General features: G+C 46.7%; 1 protein-coding gene across 2 annotated transcripts in view; it reads right to left on the bottom strand.

Moving 5' to 3' along the window:
• The window catches only part of SH3RF3 (SH3 domain containing ring finger 3), a 286187-nt gene that overhangs the window by 246355 nt on the left and 18846 nt on the right, over positions 1 to 20986 (bottom strand). The window contains exon 1 of one of the 2 annotated variants that reach the window (XM_084753565.1): positions 9237 to 9337. The exons of the other annotated variant lie outside the window; for it this stretch is intronic. Within the exon in view, the coding sequence (XP_084609691.1) occupies positions 9237 to 9326 (90 nt within the window). The 5' untranslated portion in view covers positions 9327 to 9337. Of the gene's footprint in view, positions 1 to 9236; positions 9338 to 20986 lie in introns of those variants that run through there. 2 annotated transcript variants of the gene reach the window in all.

The raw sequence follows: 20986 nt of genomic DNA, 5'->3' as shown, positions 1-20986 counted from the left end.
ACCGGGGAACACTGGGTGATGCAAGAACTCTCTGCATTGTGGGTTTTTTTTTTTTTTAATTTCAACTAACCTGAAATATTCTAGAGTAACAAGTTTATTTGAAAAAAGAATCTGGCCCAGAAGCATAACAGTGAGAACAGATGAGCAGGCACTGGCCCACTGCTTCCTTCTCACTCCTCTGCAGGTCAGCCGTGTGCACCTCCTGCACTCCACCCGCTTTGGTGAGGGGAAGAGATGCTGAAACAAGAGGCAAGAGGACTCTTGGAGGTCTCTCTGAGAAACCTGTGTCTGGGCTCATGGGTAGGGAAAACTCCACAGCCACGCCCCACTGCACACAGGCCACCCCGCTAAACCTGGGGCGTTGGTGGAACCCAAGGGCCTGCACGCCTCCTCACTGATTAGGAGTGTCTTCTGATGCCAGCTGGCCTGTGACCTGTGTGCCCAGCTAGCTCATGTATCTACGGGCTAGCCAGATTCTCCTTTGGATGCTGGAACCTAAGAGACAAGACCAGAATCAGGGAAAACTGCTTGCAGGATGCAAAAAGAAGCAGGTAGAAAAGGGAACAGGCAGGACCCAGGAGAGGAGGGCAGGGACTGCGACAGGGCAGTGGCAGATGCAAGGAGGTGCGCAAAACACACTGGGGTTTGGGGGTCTCTTGGTGTTCCTGCCTTGTGGTCAGTGGTCACCTTGCCTGGATCTCCGCACTGAGGAACATGAGTCGGCTTCCGTGACCAAATTTGGTCCCTTCATTTTCCCCTGTGAGGAACATCTCAAGAATAAGAAAGCTGATTCAAGGAAAGAGAACGCTGGGCTGGCGGTTATGAGCTCATGGGTTCCTCACGCCCACCACCGCTCCAAGCCCCTGGGACTCTGCTTATTCATCTAACGCAGGAGAAGTCTGTAAACCGCCCTGGAGGGAGACAGGCTGCTTTTCTTACACCGGCTTCTTGCTCCTGGAACATCCACTCTGGAATGCACGATGAAAGGGTGCCTGCCTGAATGGGAACCAGAGCCTAATCGCTTTGACTGTGTCACTTTCTGCACAGCTGCAAAGATGTCATTTCACTGATCGGACACACTGTATGTACTGCACATCCTCCTGGCTTCATTTAGCTGCCTTTTCCAGACCTCTCTGAGGCCAAATTAGAATATCTGATTCCCAGTTTATGTACACACTCTCATTCTGGTTAAATGTATACATATATACAATGTTAAACTCTAAAAGAAAAACCGTATTTTTCTTCCAAAACCTTCAAAACACACACACACACACACACAGACACATACACACACAAACACGTCAATCCCTTACACTGAGAAGACAATCCATAGTCAGCTTCTCAATTTTCCACCAAATCATCACTGGATCCACTCATTAATTCAGTGACTATGTACAAATTCATTTCACTATAACACAATTATTTTGCTCATTAAACATTCTGTGTGCCAGGGACACCTATGAGATCTAATAAGCGGTTTCCAGAACTGCACTGCACATCAACTGAGAACGTTAATTAGATCTAAGTGAACAACGTATGAGCTTAACAAAGTGAGTCCAGAAGGGAGAGGAGAGGAAGGGCAGGTCCACACAGGGTAGCCGACAGCCCTTCCTCATCCTCCTACAGTGGATTCTTTTGACTCTGAAAAATAAGTTTGGGTCTAAATTCTTGGGTCAAAAAGATGACATGAGCAATTCATTGGAGTGGTGATCTTGGTTACTGAATATTTAAAAATTTTAAGCTACCCAAATACTGTGCGCCCTAGGGAACCTACACTACAGGAGGGCACTAAGTTCTTACCACCAAGAACAAAGAGTTCACTGAAGCCAAGCTTCCTCCACCACACTCAGATTGCGTTGTGCCTCGCAGAGGCAGCATGGCTCATCAGAGCCCTACAACCTGAGGCAGGGAAGAGTCATAAAGATTTCTAAAAATTAAACATGGAAGATAAAAATGTGACAACTTCCTGTCTGAAATATTAAAGAAGTTGATGTCGCGACGTGATCCAAGGACTTCACTGAAGGTGGAGCTTCATACTTTTCATCTTACCCCAGCCAGGGTGGCCAGGGTCTTTAGAACAAGTGATGGCACAAGATGGCAAGGATGTGAGGTAAGGGTGAGTCCTTACTTGTTGAGGGTGTGAGTGCAAACTTGTACAGCCACTCTAGAAAGCAGTGTCGAAAAGCTGAAAATCAATCTACCCCAAGATCTAGCTGCATCATTCTTGGACATACATCCAAAAGACTCTATCTCTCTCCATAGGTACTTGCTTATGCTCACTGCTGCTCTATTCAGCCAGAAATTGGAAACAACCTAAATGCCCACTGACTGGTGAATGGATGATGAAGACGTGGCACACGGTGAAATATTATTTACCTGTTAAAAAGGAAATCTGTAGGTAGATGGGTGTAACCAGAAACAATCATTGTGAGTGAGATAACCCAGCCCCAGGAAAACACACTTTTGCATGTTTTCTTTTATATGTAGACGTTAGCTTTTAAACTTAAGATAACTAAAGCTTGAGCAATTATTAAAGGACCAGTGTGGAGGAAAAGATCCTGCAATGAGGGAGAAACAGAATATAATCTTATGGGGAAATAAAGGAACACTAGAATAGGTGGGTTAAATGGGGAGGGCAATGAGAGCGTGATGTAAAAGGAGGAACGGGGGAGGGGCAACTCACACTAGAGGCCTTTTGAAAAGCCATACGGAAACTCCTGCCACAGAAGCTGCCTAAAATGTATAGAAAAGGAATTTAAATGAGGCCGCCATGTAATAGGGGAGAGCATGCCCCAACTGGACATCTTATTTACACTACCACGCAAAACCCCCAGCTCCTGGAATGAGGTGTTGGCCAAGGGCATCCCATAGACCCTTCCAGATAGTATATGTCATTTCCAAGGCTGCTGGTTAACTTCTTCAACCTGTTCCCCAGCAGCCCCACTGCTGAAGACAGTGCTTGCTTATGTCATCAAACACGGAGAGATCAACCTGGTGCCAAGTAGAAGCTTCACCCATCCTGACTAGCATTCGTGGTGCTGAAAGGTACTTGGCAAACAACCAGAGGGAGGAAAGCAATCATTAGCATCACCTAGCTACAAACCTTGCCACCTACAACAGAGACCTGCCAGCAATTCATACTGGTACAACAGTGGCTCAAATGTTATGGAAGTAAGTAACCACTTTTTTGATTGAACTTAAGGCCCACTCCACGAGATGTAAATGACACTGTGGTAAGGCCGAGAACCTTAAGCTTGAGATATCATGGGCCTTGAGGAAAGCCTACCACTATTATTCTGCTAAATGAACATAAGCAATAAAGTTACTCCTACGGATACATCATTATGCCTATAGATCAGTGCATCGCTCACCTCTCAGCAGAGAAGCTTCTCCTTGCCGTAGACTGTAATTAACAACAGAGACCCACAATTGCACAGTGCGCGAACATGTGCAGAGACCATGGAGCGCCCAGACCTAAATGGGATGCCTTTATCTTCCGATTTTTTTTCCGTGTTGGGTGCCTAGGGGGTTGGGAAGACCAAACAAACGGAGATGCCTGCCACCAGAGACTCCCAATATCAGCAGTGATAGTCACCTTAAGGGAAGAGAAGAATTGACTACGCTTCCTAGGCTTTGACCTACAAATCATCAGGCAGGCGGGCGGGCAGACTAAGTAAAACCAATTGTCTCACCTGCTAGGTTTTGACAGTCTTTAAGTCTGAAACGAGACAACCAACATGGAGGGGAGTTTCACTCGTCACAAATTATTCAGAGAGTTTCTAGACTCCTTTACAAACAATCAGAACGTCCACGTGGATTACATACCTGCCGGGTCCCTCTCCTCACTTCTGCACGCTGGACCACTCTCTCTAACCTTGTGGGGCTCACAGAGCTTCCAGCTGAATACCAAAGGGACATAGCCAGGAATCGTGTGTGGGCTTCTACGCTTATTTGTGAAGTCTCTAGTAAGTGACCAGCTCCAGTCTTAAAAACCTGCGCCAAACAGTTCATGCTAGGACTTAACTCAAATCCCATAAGGTAAACTTATACGATTCGGCTTTCCCCCACTAGGGATATATTGTTTATTGTCCTCTGCGTTCTCAATATGTATTAGCCCTATGCCCTGCAGAAGAGTAGGTGCCCAGAAAACTCAAGTGCGCCTCATGGACTTAAGTGGGTTTTCCTGGTGAAACCAAAAGCAAAAGCAACAGACCTCGAGTGGAGAGGAGATTTCTCATTATATATAACACAGATTATTATCTGCACCACACGGATTTTCCCTGATGCTTCTAACTTGCTTCGCTTCAGTGCACACTATCCAGATAAATGAAGGGTGCCAATAAGACATTCAAAGATCTCCAAGGGAGAAAAAGCTGGTGGTTATTCAGGGCATAATCCAAATGGAAAACTAAAATACATTTTTAAAAAATTATTAGCTCCACAGATGGAGAATCCTTTATCTAAAATGCTTCAGACGAGACGCACCTCAGATGGTTCTGGATTTGGAGATATGTGGCCATACATAATGACATAACTTGAAGGTAGAACCGAAGTCTCGTCTCCATCCCATACATGCATCCTGAATGTATCCAAACAATACTTTTGGTGTGCATTTCAATTGCCACCTGTCACATGATGTCAGGTACAGAATTTGCCACTTGAAGTATCGTGTCCGTTCTCAAAAAGGGTTGGATTTTAAAGTATTTCTGATTTTGTATTTTCAGATAAGGGATGTTAAACTACATTAGCCCAACAACTTAAAGCTGGCCCAAGAAAATGTGTTGTCCCAACTTCGGGTATGTGTCTATAAAGACTCTGGGTCACCCTGTTCAATTTACTCACCTCCGTTTTCCGACTTAGGTGAGGCAAGCTAAAAAAACGTGCCTTTTCTCTAATTGTATAGACCCTTGAAGTCAAGGTTTCTGCTGAGACTTCATTTTTAAGCCAAAGTTATAACTAAGATTTCAGGAGGTCACGCATGGAACTGGGCAGGACCAGGTCTATTACACAGAAGCTGTGCCCTCCCCTCCTCCCCCGCCCTGTGTGTTCTCATGGTAAATTCCTGTAAAGTGCATGAACAAAAGGATGCACTGAGAAACCGGCCTTCCCTTTCAAGTGTGCCCAACTCCACTGGTATCTGCAATTCAGTAAGCTAAGTTTCTTTGTTTCCACGCAACAAGATGAGACAAAAACGAAGCTATGCACAAAGCAGCAGGCTACAGAGAGAGCCAAATGCAAGTGCTAAGAGAAACAACAGGGAAGGACCACGGCACACAGCAGAAACTGACCTCACTGTGGACTTGAGACTGAGGGACACAGATTCACAGCGACTATAAAATACTGTGAGCACGTCACCAGGCTTTAGTGGTATTGACCGACAAGAACTGCAAACAGACATGAGTGTGCTTTACTGACACCTAAAATAGAGCTATGATCACTCCACAGGCACAGACCCAGCCCCAAAATACCCAAATCCACAAGTCCCTTATGTAAAATGATGTAACACCTGCAAAGAGCCTGCACATACCTTCTAGAATATTTAACTCATATCTAATACAAAATAGAAAATACCTAACACTATAAATGCTAAATGTGATTCCACTGTACTTTTTAAAGAGTGATGGCAAGAAGAGAGGAGTCTTTTAAAACATATTTTCTACTTTCTTTCCGAAGTTGGCTGAATCCATGGATGTGGGACCCAGAGACGTAGGGGTGGGGGCAACTGTATTTTAAACATGATAGTCAGGCTCTCTGAGGCTAATCACAAACGCCTAAAGACAACTGGAGAGCATTATTTTGAAAAGAGGTATAAACCACTCTCTAAATACATCCTGTTTTAAATAACATTTTTATTAATTGAGAATACAATGTGTTTTAATCATATTCACCCCCTATTCAACTCCTTCCAGATCCTCTCTACCCCTAACTACCCAATTTTATGTGCCTGCTCTATCTATCTATCTATCTATCTATCTATCTATCTATCTATCTATCTACATATCTATCTATCTATCTATCTACATATCTATCTATCTATCTATCTATCTATCTATCTATCTATCTATCTATCATCTCTCTGTGTCTACCTGTCTAATCTATCATCTATCTCCCACCCGACCCTAATTCACTCACCCCATTCCATAATGTCCAGCTTGTGTCAATCAACTAATTCTGGATATAGGCTCTGCCCTGGAGTGTGCACCAGGTATCTTGACTGCTTTTATGTCAGCCTGATATAAGTTAAAGTCATCCATCAGAGAGGAGAGAACTTCAACTGAGCTCAGGCTGTACGTCCTGGCCCTCCGGGCAGTGTAGCCATGGGCTCCTTCTCATGGAGTAGGTCTCAGGTTCGGACTTGGAGGAAAGGAGGAGGGAAACCGCAGAGAAATTTTTTAAATTTTTAAAAAAGATCAGGTTGTAGGTAGGCAAGTATATAGGGCATTTTATTAATTCTTGATTAGAGGGGGAGAGCCCAGGCCATTGTGGGTAGAGAAACCCCTGGGCTGGTGGTCCTCCATTCTTTAGAAAAAAAAGAAGAAGAGAAGGAAGAAGAGGGGGAGGAGGAAGAAGAGGAGGAGGAGGAAGAAGAGGAAGAAGAAGAGGAAGAAGAAGAAGAAGAAGAAGAAGAAGAAGAAGAAGAAGAAGAAGAAGAAGAAGAAGAAGAAGAAGAAGAAGAAGACAGGCTGAGAAAGCCATGAAGAGCAAACCAGTAAGCAACACTCCTTTTATAGCCTCTACTTCAGCTCCAACCTCGAGGTTCCTGCCTGATTTGGGTTCCTGCCTTGTCTTCCATCAATGGACAATGATTTAGGATACAAAAGCTAAGTAAACCCTTTCCTCCCTCGAGTTTCTTTTGGTCATGGTGTTCCATCACAGCAATAGTAACCCTAAGACACCAGCTTATAACATCTCTGAAGAAAACCAATTTTCCCTCTTTCAGCGGAAATCAAGTGCCAACAGCTCTTCAGCTAGGAACAGGACTGTGTGACACCTCCTTTCCTCTATGCTGGGAATATGGTTACTATTTTAGAACAGTAAAAGGATGTCTTCATGAGATGGTATCAGTATTGGACAAACCCAAAAATGCCAAGACAAAGACACAAAGAAAAACTGCTACACTCCTACCAGTCTTGAGAGGTATTCACTAAGCCCTATCACTGCTGGGTGTGCCAGGGAGTCTCAAGGGAGTAATTCCACACAGTAAAGTGAAACTTCTAACCCTTACTCCATAAACATTATTAAAATCCCCACCTGAGGCCAGCAAGATGGCTCAGCCCATAAAAGCACCTGCTACCTAACTTGAGGGCCTGAATTCTATCCCTTGAACCCAAATGGTGGAAGGAAAGCATCAACTCCTGAGGGTCATACTCTGGCCTGTATACACACACATGTAGGTATGCATCAGTGGATGAATAGATGGATGGGGGGGTGGATGGGTAGGTGGGTGGGTGGGTGGGTGGGTTGATGGATGGATGGGTGGGTGGGTGGGTTGATGGATGGATGGGTGGGTGGGTGGGTTGATGGATGGATGGGTGGGTGGGTGGGTTGATGGATGGATGGGTGGGTGGGTGGTTAGGTGGATAAATAGGTGGGTAGGTAGATGGATGGGTGGTGGGTGGGTGGATGGATGGGTAGGTGGATGGGTGGGTGGGTAAGTGGATGGACGGGTGGGTGGGTAGGTGGGTGGGTGGATGGATGGATGGGTAGGTGGATGGATGGGTGGGTGGGTGGGTGGATGGATGGATGGATGGATGGGTAGGTGGATGGATGGGTGGGTGGGTAGGAGGGTGGATGGATGGGTAGATGGATGGGTGGTGGGTGGGTGGATGGGTGGGTGGGTAAGTGGATGGACAGGTGGGTGGGTAGGTGGGTGGATGGATGGGTAGATGGATGGGAGGGTGGGTGGATGTACTAAATCCTCTACCTTCATTCATGAAATCCACCTAGAAAGGACAAATTATCTTCCAAATGAAGAGCTCTAACAACTATTCTTCTTCCTGTTCCTTCTAAGACAGCAAGACTGCTGCCATCCACGTAGGAACAAATGCCACATCATACGGTAGTGAATTTCATACAATGTATTTTGGTCATATTCATCCCCTTCCACAACCCTCCCAGGTCCCCCTATAACCCTCTACCCCCAACTATATGATTATGTCCCTTCCTCCTCTCCAGCCCCCTCTCCTCTTCTCTCCTCTCCTCTCCATTCCCTCCCCTCCCCTCCCCTTCCCTCCTCTCCTCTCGTCTCCTCTCTTCTCCTACACCCATTGAGTCCATTTTTTATTAGCCAGCAGCACCTGTGATTCATGGACTGTGTGTTGCCTGACTGGCCTCTTTTCAGCTGAATGTGGCCAAGCCTGACTGACCAAGCACAAGCTCCACTCTGCCCATCCTCACATGCTTCCAGTGGAGGATGACCACACAGCTGCCATGAAGCATTTTGAAGGGGAAAAATGGACTGACTGGCATGTGACAAATGTCTCCAAGTGTTTATTCCTTGCTTCTTGTCAAAACACAGCGACACAGTTTTTCTCTCTGCCCATTTAGGTTGGCCAATATATACCTGACTCCAAAACAGTGAAATGATGTACCAGCAACTTTCACAGACCCCGTGGTACCCAGGGGTACCCTCTCCCGCTGGGGTGTTAGGTTCTGCAGCATGGCCTAGCTATCCCAAAGGACGTTTAAAAAGGATGTGAGGATACTGATGGAGTTAACCATCAGGCATCACTACCTCACCAGCCCCTGACACTTGGTCCAAATAAAGATCTAGAACTTGTTGCTTTGGGTGCTGGTCTCATGGCTAAAGCCCACAGGCCATAACAGACATCAGTTTTTAAATCAGACCACTCCAGATTCCACATTCCTCATGGGAACATTCCAAGTCTGAGTACTTACATCCAAGGATGAGGGTCATGTTCCAGCCTATCCTAAAAGCCGGTCAGGGCCACCCTGAGACCACAGCAAAGCTTCCTGTTTATGGTCCTTTTGGCAGGTCTCCAGTGCAGTGTTTTACAGAGGTCAGCAAAACCACTAGAAACTGTAGTTTCTAGGCCTTTCATTGGGGTCTCTGCTGTGAGGCCCAACTCCACCGCCACAATCAAAGGCAGCCCTACAGGACATGTGCCCAGGGTGCATTTGCCAGCCCTGCTCCTAAACACAGCTGCGGCACGGCTTTAACTATGGGAAATAAAGAGCTAGAGTGTTTATCCAAATTATCCCAACTTTATCAATACCTCCTTTATCTGAACCAGACGTCTCAGGCACGAGTCGGGGGTGGCCTGGGCGGATACGGAGTTAAGAGCGAGCCCAACACATGTTGTCATATTGCTTTGGCGTGACAAAAAAAAAGTCTTCAAAGCTTTTCTCAAGGCTCCAATTCTAGAATTCTAAGAACTGTGACTCAGTATGTATTAAATTTCCATGAAAAAAAAGAGAGAAGCTATGCTAAAATTCTAGAAAACTCGAAATGTATTAAATCTGGATTATGCCCATGAGAGAAGGAAAGAGCTAAAACATTAAAGTCCCCATTAAATCTTGCCGCCCAGGACAATCCACTCAGCATGTTGAAGTCCTGTTGACATCCATGTAACTATGAACACAGTGTCACAAACAGCATGTGCTGTGGTCACAGTTACCAGCCATCCAACAACCACGTTCACAGACAAGCGACCACTTTGAACTTGCTGATTCATTTTGGAACAGAAATGCCGAACTCAACGAATGCAATACTCTTCTACAATACATGCCCGCTGAGCTCGAACGCTGGGATGGAAGCCGGGTAGGCCATTTTTCTGATCCGTGGGATCTGGTTTTAGTCAAGCCAGCATCTAGCCTCCAAGCCCCTGCTCTACAAGAGCAACCATGCCTCATTGCACCAAGAAAAGGAAGAGGAATGTGTAGCTCAGCACACGCAATGGCTTAACAGTTTCCAAACAGTTGCCACCCTGCTGTGAACTCCAGGAGGGAGGCAAGCAAGGGCTGCAGCTTATTGTCAACACTGGGGGGTGGCAGGAGACAGCATGGAAGAAAGCAGGAGAGAAGAGGGAGGGGATCGTCACCTCTGGGCAGCAAGAGTAGCTATCTAGGTACAGGGTATGGGGCTGTGTCCTGAGTCTCCACTCAGTTGAGACCCTAAGGCTGTACTGTAAGGTACGCACTGGAACATGTACGTGGTCATGTGCTAAACCATGGGATGAGCAGACCCTCCAGGGAGACGTTGCCTGGCCATGCGATGCCTCAGAGACTATGTTCAAGAGGCTTGGCTGTCTGGGGCCCCTGAATCTTGGAGCTGACTGCTAGCTCACTCCCCACACACTCTAGATGGCTCTGACAGAGATGCTCCCTGTGGGCTGACTCAATCCATTTCCTCAAGCCAGGAAATGACGTGCACACCAGGTTTTCTCTTTCTTCCAGCCCTGGAGTTGATGGTAATGAAGCCGGTGATGTCCCATGCTGTATTTATTGGGAAATAGACAAACCCTTGGAAATCATATGAGCATGACTGAGGAAGGAGGCAGGTCACTGTACATTCGCATAATTGATGATGAAAAGTTTTGAATTTTTAACATATTAAAAACAAAACATATGCATAGCAAGGAATAAAAACATTTAACCAGAAAAATACATATAATACCCCTCCCCATAAAAAAAAATCTGGAAAGCTTTAAAAAGGGGAGAGTTTCAGGTAGATATAAGTCAAAATGGATCTTATAAAGTCTGTCCACCAAGGTCTTACTCAGAGGAATGTCTTCCCCAGGCCTAGTGCTCCAGGAAAGCACAGGCAGAGGCAACTCTTTGAAGAAAACCCTTGTGTGTTCTGTAGGCACTGAGGAAGTGATCCCAGCGAGCCCTCTGAGGACAACAGCATGGCGTCTTTGTTCGTGTGGAAAGTCTGATTTGTGCAACTGGACAGCGCATCCCTGAGAACACAGCTGATTGTCTACACAACTTGAATCCCACAGCCTGAGAGCGCTGGCACCAGCTAAGATGCGTTTAGTGTAATTTAACAGATGGTAACTTCAGGTCTAGAACAGGAGCTCGGCATCCGACTCATCGGGCTCACTTCTCGCCAGAGGGTGCTGCTGGTGTTTGCTGCTGCTTTGCTTTATTTCGCTGAGGACATCACACTTGAGTTCATAGTCTCTCCCTCTCCTCCCCCTTCTCTGTCTCTCTCTGTGTCTCTGTCTCTCTCTCCTCTCTGTCTGTCTGTGTGTGTGTGTGTGTGTGTGTGTGTGTGTGTGTGTGTGTCAAGGCCAGATCAGGACATTATGCACCTTACTATATCACTCTGCCTTCTTATTACTTTGAGACAGGGTCTCTCACTGAGCCAGAAGCCTGCCACTCCAGCTAGACTGAGAATGGCCAGTAAGGTCTTGGATTCCCTGTCTCTGCCCTCCCCCTCCCCCCCCCCCCCCCCCGCCCAGTGATGGGGTTACTTGCACAATCAGCTGCCACAACTTAGGACACAGTAGCAGAAGCCTCAGGGTACAGATTCACAGCCTTGTGAGCCACACAGCCCCTGTCTGTCACAACTGCTAACTTTTAACCTGTGTGCTTATGTAGGGCTGTGCTAAGTCCCCTCTCTCCTGCTGCCATTGGTCGGCCCCAGCTGAAAGGTGTCCTCTCTTGACCCCTTCAACTTCATTTTCCTTCTAGCGTGGGCATCCCTAAGCACACAATCCTCATGTCACCCATCGCCGGAGCAATGGCATCCACCATCACTTCCTATATGGGGCAGGAAGGAAAGGGCGCAGGATGAGCGGGCATAACCTCACAACAGTGGACAGCATGTGCCACCACTGCCTCCTTTACAGTGAAATGACGTCTTTTTGTAAACACGAAAAAGAATTTACAAGCCCAGCACCTCTTCTCTCAGCCACTGAAGAAGAGGACTGAATGTGGATTTGGGAAAAGTGGGACAACCTCAAGCGTGGTTACCCTTATCAAAGTAGAATTGGAGAAGTCTGGGAGAAGGGCCAGCAGCAGACGCAGAACTCACAATCCTGCTAAGCTCCATCACCAACAGGGGTGGAAATTAATTCCCTGGAGGAAACAAACCTTCCTCCTTTATATCCCAAGAGCTTACGAGACTTCAAAAGCAAAGACAACTTAACTCTTCCTATTCCGGTCATCCCTTGTAAGCTTTTATGTGCTTTCTCCCTCCCCTCCTCTGAGATACCCTCCTCATGGCTCTTCACTAATCCCCTGATTTCGTGGATACTCCAAATGCATCATACTCATCTGAAAACTCAAAATCGGCCCCCACAAATGGGAGAAAACTGACCTGTATCTTTCCAGGCCTAGGTGGCCTCACCATGAATGACTGTTTCCAGTTCCATCCCCTTACTGTAAATTTCATATTTCTTAATGGCTGAATGATATTCTACTGTATAATTTTATATTATTGCGTTCATCAGTTGATGTACCTTTGCCCTTTTTCTATTTCCTGGCTATATGGACCATCAATGAACATGGATTAGCAGGTATCCCAATGGCAGAACATAGAGTCTTTTGGAGGAGGGCATGTAGGGAGGGGCAAATAGCTCTAAAGACCCCTTGAAAAAATCATATGGAAACCTACCTATGACTATTGAAGTTTCCTAAAATACACACCCCACATGTACTATATCTATATGTGTATATGAAAGAGAATGAGAAAGGGAAGGAAGGAGAAAGAGAGAAGAGAGAGAGGAGAGGAGAGGGAAAGGAAGGGGAGGGGAGAGGAGGGGAGGAGACCGAGGGAGGGGAGGGGAGGGGAGGGAAGGAGGGAGGGAGGGGGAGAGAGAATGAATAGCCCTTTACAAGCTAATACATAAAAATTCAAGTGCTAAGAATGGTTTCCTCTTTTGGACTCTTTGACCAGCAAGGATCCATATATCCTTACACATTATAGGCTATTGCCAATGCCATTGGTTACTGTCCAGAATTTGACAGTAAGACCTATTGATGAAAACACCACACACTCAAGCCACGGCACATGTTTCCTTGCGCTTCCTTGTACCCAGCTGGTGCTGACCCGAAAGCTTTATTCCCAGTTTTCATGGTGCTAAAAGGTGCTATGCACGTTTCCAGGGGTGGGAGGGAACAATCATCAGTCTCATCTGTGAACCCAACAATAACAGCATGCAATTAAAATAACACGCAATAGCGACATGACGTCATGGGAGTAACCAAACCCTTCTTGGTTGGGTTGATGTTCTGCTCTACAAAATGGAACCAATACCTGGTACCACCCTTGGGCCAAGAACCTGTGAACAGATGAGGTCCCGGGCCACAGGGGAGGAACTTTCTTCTGCTGACGGAACACAGGATTAAAAGACCCCTGATGACTTATTTCTATGCCCATAGCTAGTGCATCTCTCAACTCTCATCAGAGAAGCTTCTTCCGTCAGTAGATGATGGTTAACACGGAGACCCACAGCTGCCAAGGTGCAGAGAATTAAGAGACTGCAGGATGTTCAGCCCTAAATGGAGCATCTATACTTTGCACCCGGACTACCATCCCTCCCCCCAGATCAGAGATCATTGCAGAAAGTGCAAAAAAAAAAAAACTGTTAGAGCCTGGGGTGGTAATGGATACACAGGAACAGTGTCCTCCAGACTTCACAAGGCAGCAGAACGTAAGAACTCACAGCAGTTAAGACAGTGTGCACAAGACTTGTGCAAGCTCATGCCACAGAGAGCATGGAGAGGGAAAGTGACATGAAATCCCATCCCTAACTGATGGGATTGTTTTCTCTTATCTATTACCTATCTATTATCAGCTGTTGAGAAAGGGAGAATCAGTTTGCTTTAGAGTGTTGCCACTAGCAGAGCAACCACACTCCTGTGGAGCCACCCTTCCAGGAGTGTATGAGCAGCACAAACCAGACTTGATGGGCTGGAAATAAAACAGAGGACAGTAGAGTAGGAACGGACACGGGAGAATCGACCCAGGAGAAGTTGGAGGGCGAAAGTATGGCCAAAATTCAATGTATCAAGTTTTCTTTTTTTATTTGTATTTTTGGCTTTTTGCTTTTGTTTCTTTGCTTGTTTTTGTTTTTGTTTTTCAGACAGGGTTTCTCTGTGTAGACTTGACTGTCCTGGACTCGCTTTGTAGACCAGGCTAGCCTCGCACTCACAGCGATCCATCTGCCTCTGCCTCCTGAGTGCTGGGATTAAAGGCGTGCGCCATCACTGCCCAGCTTCATTAAACTCTTAAAGAAACCCAAAGCTCTAGTTGGGTCTGAATGAAAAGGGGGGAGCTGGCTGGACGGGACTGCCACCAGCTCCTGCCAGTTGGCCAGGTTCACCCTGAACTCTGAGGATTTTTTTAGACATCACTCGGTCACTTAAAGTCAACTAAGTAAGAGTATTTGTTATGCCCTGGAAAGCAACAAAGCAATAAATGGGGCTCTTTTCTCCCCTTCCCAGGAACCAAGGTTTAGACCTTTGTCAGTCCAGCCGTTTGGAAAAAGACCAAAATGGGTAAAGTGAATCAAAGCAGGAAACCTGACTTGGCCAAAGTCAGAATAAAATATACAACAAAGAGGAGGATGTGAGGGGTGATGTCACAACGGGGGAGAGGAGCCCCTTCACTCCCCATACCCCAAAGGGTTAATCTGAGAGGCACAAAGATGACACAGGGTCTCACTGTAGGGTGAGGGGAGACTACCTCAGAAGTCAACACACACCGAAACACGTCTTCTTCCGCCCATCGGATGCTACATGCATTCTTTCATTCATACTTGGTCTAGCCACAAATAGTTGGTATTATACCAAAAAGATCATGCAAACCACATTGCTGGGGGAAGCAGGGTGATTACAGCGTTTAGTCCCTGCTCAGGGCTGAGCAGAGCTCTCTGCTATGGGTTACTCACCACAGGGCTGGGAATGTCTGCGCTTAAACCTTCTTTCTGGGTGAATCTGAGCGCCAGGCTCCCTCTGACACTCAGAAGTGCTTGTTTACTTCCAATTTCCTCTCTTCCAAAACTGTAATCGTCTGCCTCAGTAGAGAAAATGCACCGCTGCCCTACAGTCACCACACCAAAAGTAGCCCCCTCGTGGACACCTGGCCCTCTCTGGAGGGCCCTGTAACTCCTGTCCAGTGACTACGGGCACGCAGCGGCTCCTTTTGTGAATCTGAGCTCCATTTCGCTATCTTAAGAGTCTGTACGCAGGCCCAGCATATGACTATAAATTTCTGGCTTTCTCTTCACATTAAATCAGTTCCTGCACCAGAACGACAACCAGCCATTCCACAAAGCAGCCTCCAAGACATCCTCAGAATGAGAGACATCAGAGGCGGTAAGGAGCTGGACCATATGTTAGAACGCACGAAACACGGGACAACACCACTGAAAACCTTTGCTGTTTGTGCGCCGGGACAGGGTTGTACCTGTTGTGGTGGTTAGTTTTGTCAGGGTGACACAAGCTGGAATCAGCTGGGAAGAGGGTCTCAGAGACGGATGGTGTAGCTCGGTCTGCCTGTGTCTGTAGGGGCTGGCTTCCGTGCATGAATTGATGGGAGACGGCCCAGTCCTCTCTGGGTGACACCATTTCCTGGAGCTAAGCTCAGGTATACATGAAAAGGAGAGGGTGACATGAGCACTGGCAACCGTGCACTCATCCTTCCTTCCTGTCCTGGCCTGTGGATGTCACCTGGGTCACCTCACGTTCCCGCTGCCTTCATTCCCCAGAGATAACGGGCTGTAGCCTGGAACTGTGCCAAATGAATCCTTTCATTCAGTCCAAAAAAAAAGCAGCCTCCAAGAGTCCAAGAGGCTCTTCATCATCCTAAGGAAGAGGAGGCTCTTCTGGTGGTTGTCTACGGTCTCCAACTCTTGGTATCAAGATAGCATGCAAACAGACTCACCCCTTTTTCCCTATTGTAGGGCTGGGGCGGTCCTATAAGAGACAGGAAGAGACCTTAGCTTTGTGAGTGGCTCTAACCTTCCTGACACTGCGGCCCTTTAATACAGTCCCTCATGTTGTGGTGGCCCCAACCATAGAATGATTTCTCTGCTATTTCATCACTGTAATTTTGCTACTGTTATGAGTCACAATGTAAATAGTTTGGGAGCTAGAGGTTTGCCAAAGGGATCTCAACCCACAGGGTGAGAACTGCTGCTCTAAGTTACTGCAGTCCCCCACCACCACTGCACACACACACACACACACACACACACACACATATACACACACACACACACACTCACACACTTACACTCAGGCTCACACATACACTTACACAGGCTCACACATACACTCACATACACACACTCTCTCACACATAAACACTCACACTTATACTCACAAATACTCACACACGTACACACACACTCACACTTACACATACTCATACACACTCACATAACATATATGTACACTTATACACACACTCACACACATGTACTCACATGCTCACACAAATATATTCACACACTCAGATATACACACACATACATGCACCCGCAAGCTCAAGAGAATTTTGACAGCCACTGAGGTGTTCCGTAGTCTCACTCATCTCCTCCTCAATGAGGATCCTCAGAAAAAGAGGCTCATCACATGGCAGCAGACAAGGCTCCCGGGGCCTGCCCTTGTATCTTTTCAGGGTGACGTTAAAGCCAAAGAGCTTCCAGAAGGGAAAGAGCAGGTGCACTGCCTCCTCCATCCTTCTCTCTGCCAGACAACGCTGGTCACGAGCCAACACGCACAAAGTCAGGCCTCTGGCCTTTGAGCCACTCCCAAGGAGAAGAAGCACCTTCTACACACCTGGACACCTAGTGACATCTGAAATACACACTGTCCAGTCCTCCCCTCCCCGGCGGCATCACCTGGAGCCTGACAGGCAACACAGTGAACTCGTCCCTCTGTTCCTCAGGGCCATCACACTCCTTCCAGACAGAGAGTAAAGGAAGCTCAGCAGGGTGGACAGACTCCAAGGCTACACAGCAGGTGGGCTCGATACAAAAGCCTTCACAGGCCTCATCTATTCCACAGCTTCCTATCAATTAAACACTGAGGATTTACATCTACCTCAGAAGCACGGGGGGGGGGGGGGGGGGGGGGGGGGACAAGAATCCGCTCACCGGCTTGCCAGCCTGTGATTTCATACACAGAAGTCAAGGAGCGTATGAAATCTACACAGGACTTCCAAGTGAGCAGCGGCGTTATACTCACCAGTACCCACGACCCAGTCCCTCTCCAAGGGTGCTTCAAACCATGAGGCATGGCCAATGCTGACACAAAGCCCTGGCTTCCTCACAGATGAAGGATGCAAGCCGACGGACATATGAGATGTCCTTCCAGGCCTCTCCCCCTCCCAGCGCTGTAGCACACTCGGGAACAGACGATGGCATGTCAATACTGGGGAGGACTCTTGCCCTGTGCTTTTCCCAAGTCACCTCAGCCACAGCCGTTCCATGTATCGTCCTAGACAGTGAGAGCCAGGGACATAGGGGACTTCTCCAGTGTCCTCTGCTTCCCAACTTCAGTCCCAGCTGGTCACACGTAAGAAGAAAGGCCATTAAGTGGATCTCACACAGCACAAAACCCCAGAGACAACATTCTGAGCCCTAATCAAGGCAAGACAGATGTTCCAGGAGGGCTAAGTGGCCTCCCTTTGACTGATCAACTTAAAGGTTCAGGGCTTGTCTTACACTCACCAATTAAGTCACTGACCAGGCTAATGTGCTGTGTGTGTGTGTGTGTGTGTGTGTGTGTGTGTGTGTGTGTGTGTGTGTTAATGCTAGATTAGATAGCCACACTGCCAGCTTCGCTTTAATTCTGAGCCTACATTTCATGCCCTGTAAGTGATGCAGCAGGTACTTCCTGCTAATATCCCAGAACACTGAGAAACAGGCTGCTGGACACTAAGGAAGCAGGTTGAAAAGAGGCCTGCTTACAGACATGTAGGGGCTGCCCATCGACCTACGTGGGCTCCGGTCAGGACAAAATAAACAGCAGAAAAGGGCAGCCCTGTCAACACAAGGTCTGTTCCTAGTATCTTAGAATAAAGCCATTTGGGCAACAAGCTCACAGGCACTTAACGATTCATAGGCAGACACTGCTGGTACATCTCAGGGACAGGTGAGCCTCAGCCAACTTTCAGTACTTCATCTGCGCTGGACTGTAATATTTTCCTGACAAATTGGAGTAAATTTTATGTCCTTTTATGCCTTCATCATTTCCTTTTTAGTGCCACCAATCTGTCTAAATTTGGGGGCAGCATCAGCATAGTTACCTTTTCCAAACTTCAACTGATTATAATTTCTGTTTCAAAATTTACTATGAGGGGGAGATGGGGGGAAGATACAGCTTTAGGTTTCTCTGTGTAATATGGGAGAAGAGCTTAATTTTCTTCAGTCTGAAATGAAAGCATTCCTCTGGCTGCAGCCCCTGCACGTGTGCAGGACCAGCACAGAGGTTCAGACAGCAGCTCTGAGCCACCATTTGCTGCAGTTCCCCCACCTGCCCTCTTGGGGAGGGCAAACCACACACACACACACACACACACACACACACACACACACACACACACACACTACTTACTGTCAGTCTTGTCTTTACAGACTGACATTTGCCTATGGCTTTAACGCCAGAGAGTGGCAAGCCAGAGACCAAAGCTTTAGCAGAATGCCCAGTGTCTCTCTGTCTAAGGAAAGAGATGGCCTTGCTGAGGGCTACTCCTCAAGTCTGAAAGAGAGATTTTCTATAAGGCAGAACTCTGGGGCACCTATGTGGGAGATAAGCTCTGAGCCTCTCCATGGAAAGCGGTATACAGCTTGGAAGGGGACCCTATCCCAGCCACAGCCACTGCAGCTGGACTCTGTTCATTGAATTTCCAGTGATTAATTAGTGGAACGGTCTTTATTGAATATTGCTGTGGAAAGAATATAATAATCCCTATCGCCTTAAACATAAACCTGATATTATACACTGTAAATAATAAAAGGCAAAATTACAGTTTCCACACACTGGCCTTTCAAAGACTCCTTTGTTTCTAGTAAATTAGCATTCATTCAGACCTCTGCAATACCACCATCAGAACACCGGTCCCACGGAATGAGGTTACTGCATACCTATTTTTATCTTGAGCCCAAAATTATTTAGTCACATGCACTGTGCATGTCAGTTAACAAAATCATGATACGAAGGATATGACAAAAGCTCCTTGGAAAGCGCAGGGTATCATACTCACGTTCCCCAAAACAATAGTAACACTTAATATGGAAAGTCATATTTAGGGTGGAACCAGCTGCCTAAACTGGGGAAATACCCATCTCCTACAATGAGGAGTACCAAACATCACCTCAGACAACAGGCAGCTGGGAGGGGGCAGGTTTCTAGCTACCTACATCTAAGGCAGCAAGCATCTTTTCTAGAAAGGAACATGAATTTGGGGGCTAAGTGTCAATAAAGAAGCCAGGAGAAAAAAAATAAATCATAATTAGATTTGGTGCCCATGCAGCCCATGAGGAAGAGACTGCTGGCCAGACTTGCCAGCACAATCACTTCCCACAGAGGCCTCGAAGAATCAGCTGGGTGTGGAAACTGTGCTCGCTCTGGGGTCAGACACAGTCCCCAGCGAGTGTTCTACGAGCCCGCCCGGCTCTTATTACATTTAGTTCCAACCAAAAATCCCTGCAGTCATTTTCCGACTCTAGCATGACGACAGCTCAGAAATGAGAGGAAACATCATGTTGCTGCCTATAAAGCCTGGGAAAGTCCACTGTGCAGCCACGTGGCCTATCAGGCTCGCCAGAAAGAGTTCTCATCACAACTGTACCATGGCGTGTAACACGGCGGGATCTGGCAGAGCCACACTCTATAGGTGTGAGGTCACTACTGAGCCCTGAGAAGGGGCAAGTCAGACAGGGAGGCGCGCAAGCCTCCGAAGCCCATCACGGGCTTCGGAAATAGCAAGGAAGAAAGGATTTTTTAAAAAATACCATGAATTTTATAGTGGTTTGGTGTACACATAATGAGTTTTTAGGGTTCGGAGAGTTAAACAAAACATTGTTAAGATCAATTTCGCTTGTTTATGATATGGATACTAGTAAAAATTTTCAAATTATTTACATAGCTTTAATTCTATCCTATCAAAATTCAAAGCATCAAGAGATGGTTTATTTGAACACCTGCTAAACCATTAGGGTTTTTTGTAAATGTTTTTGAAACATGCAGGCCTACATTTCCAGGGAGGAGGGGAAAAAAAAAATCTCCCATTGAGTCTGTCTCCATGGCCACAAGTGTTGAGCTCCACAAACATCTGGGCTGAGTCTAATGTTTAATCCAAGGAGAAGGAGCCCCAGATGGCATGAGGAGATGTCCGGACAGAAAAGCGCTGAGCACACTGGGACTGTGGGCCGCCCGGCATGATGTGCTCCATACTGATCCTCACACCGTGAACCAAGAACACAATAGGAAGCAAAAGAAACTTGGGGACCGCTTCCCTAAGCACACTGCTATCCCCCCCACCCCCCGGCTTTCATACAATGATGCCATATTAATTAGAAATCCTATGTGTGAGGACAATCAACCTTTAGCAGTGTTTCAGGCATGGAAAGATATAATTTTACTCTGCCATCCCTTCCTCAGTTGATACCTTTAAGTAAGGAGAATGAGAGAGAGAGAGCGAGAGAGAGAGACAGACAGACAGACAGACAGACAGACAGACAGACAGACAGACACAGAGACAGAGAGAGACAGAGATATACAAAGTTCTCCCACTTTTTAAACTTTATATTTACAGTTTGATAAAAGGTATCATGAAATATTTCTATATCTCCCTTAGACAGGCATAAGAAAGTCACACACACACACACACACACACACACACACACACACACACACACACAGAGGAGTCAGGACTAAATGCCAACCCCAGTTTGCACTGCTGAGGACTATGAGGATTTTTTCTTTCTTTCTTTCTTTCTTTTCTTTTTTTTCTTTTTTTAAGCTGGAATGGGTGCACTTTTGCATTGTGAGACAGTCCTGAGCT

Source organism: Acomys minous (assembly GCF_964271855.1).
Source record: "Acomys minous genome assembly, chromosome: 13".
NCBI lineage: Eukaryota > Metazoa > Chordata > Mammalia > Rodentia > Muridae > Acomys > Acomys minous.
This window is presented reverse-complemented; position numbering and strand designations above follow the sequence as displayed.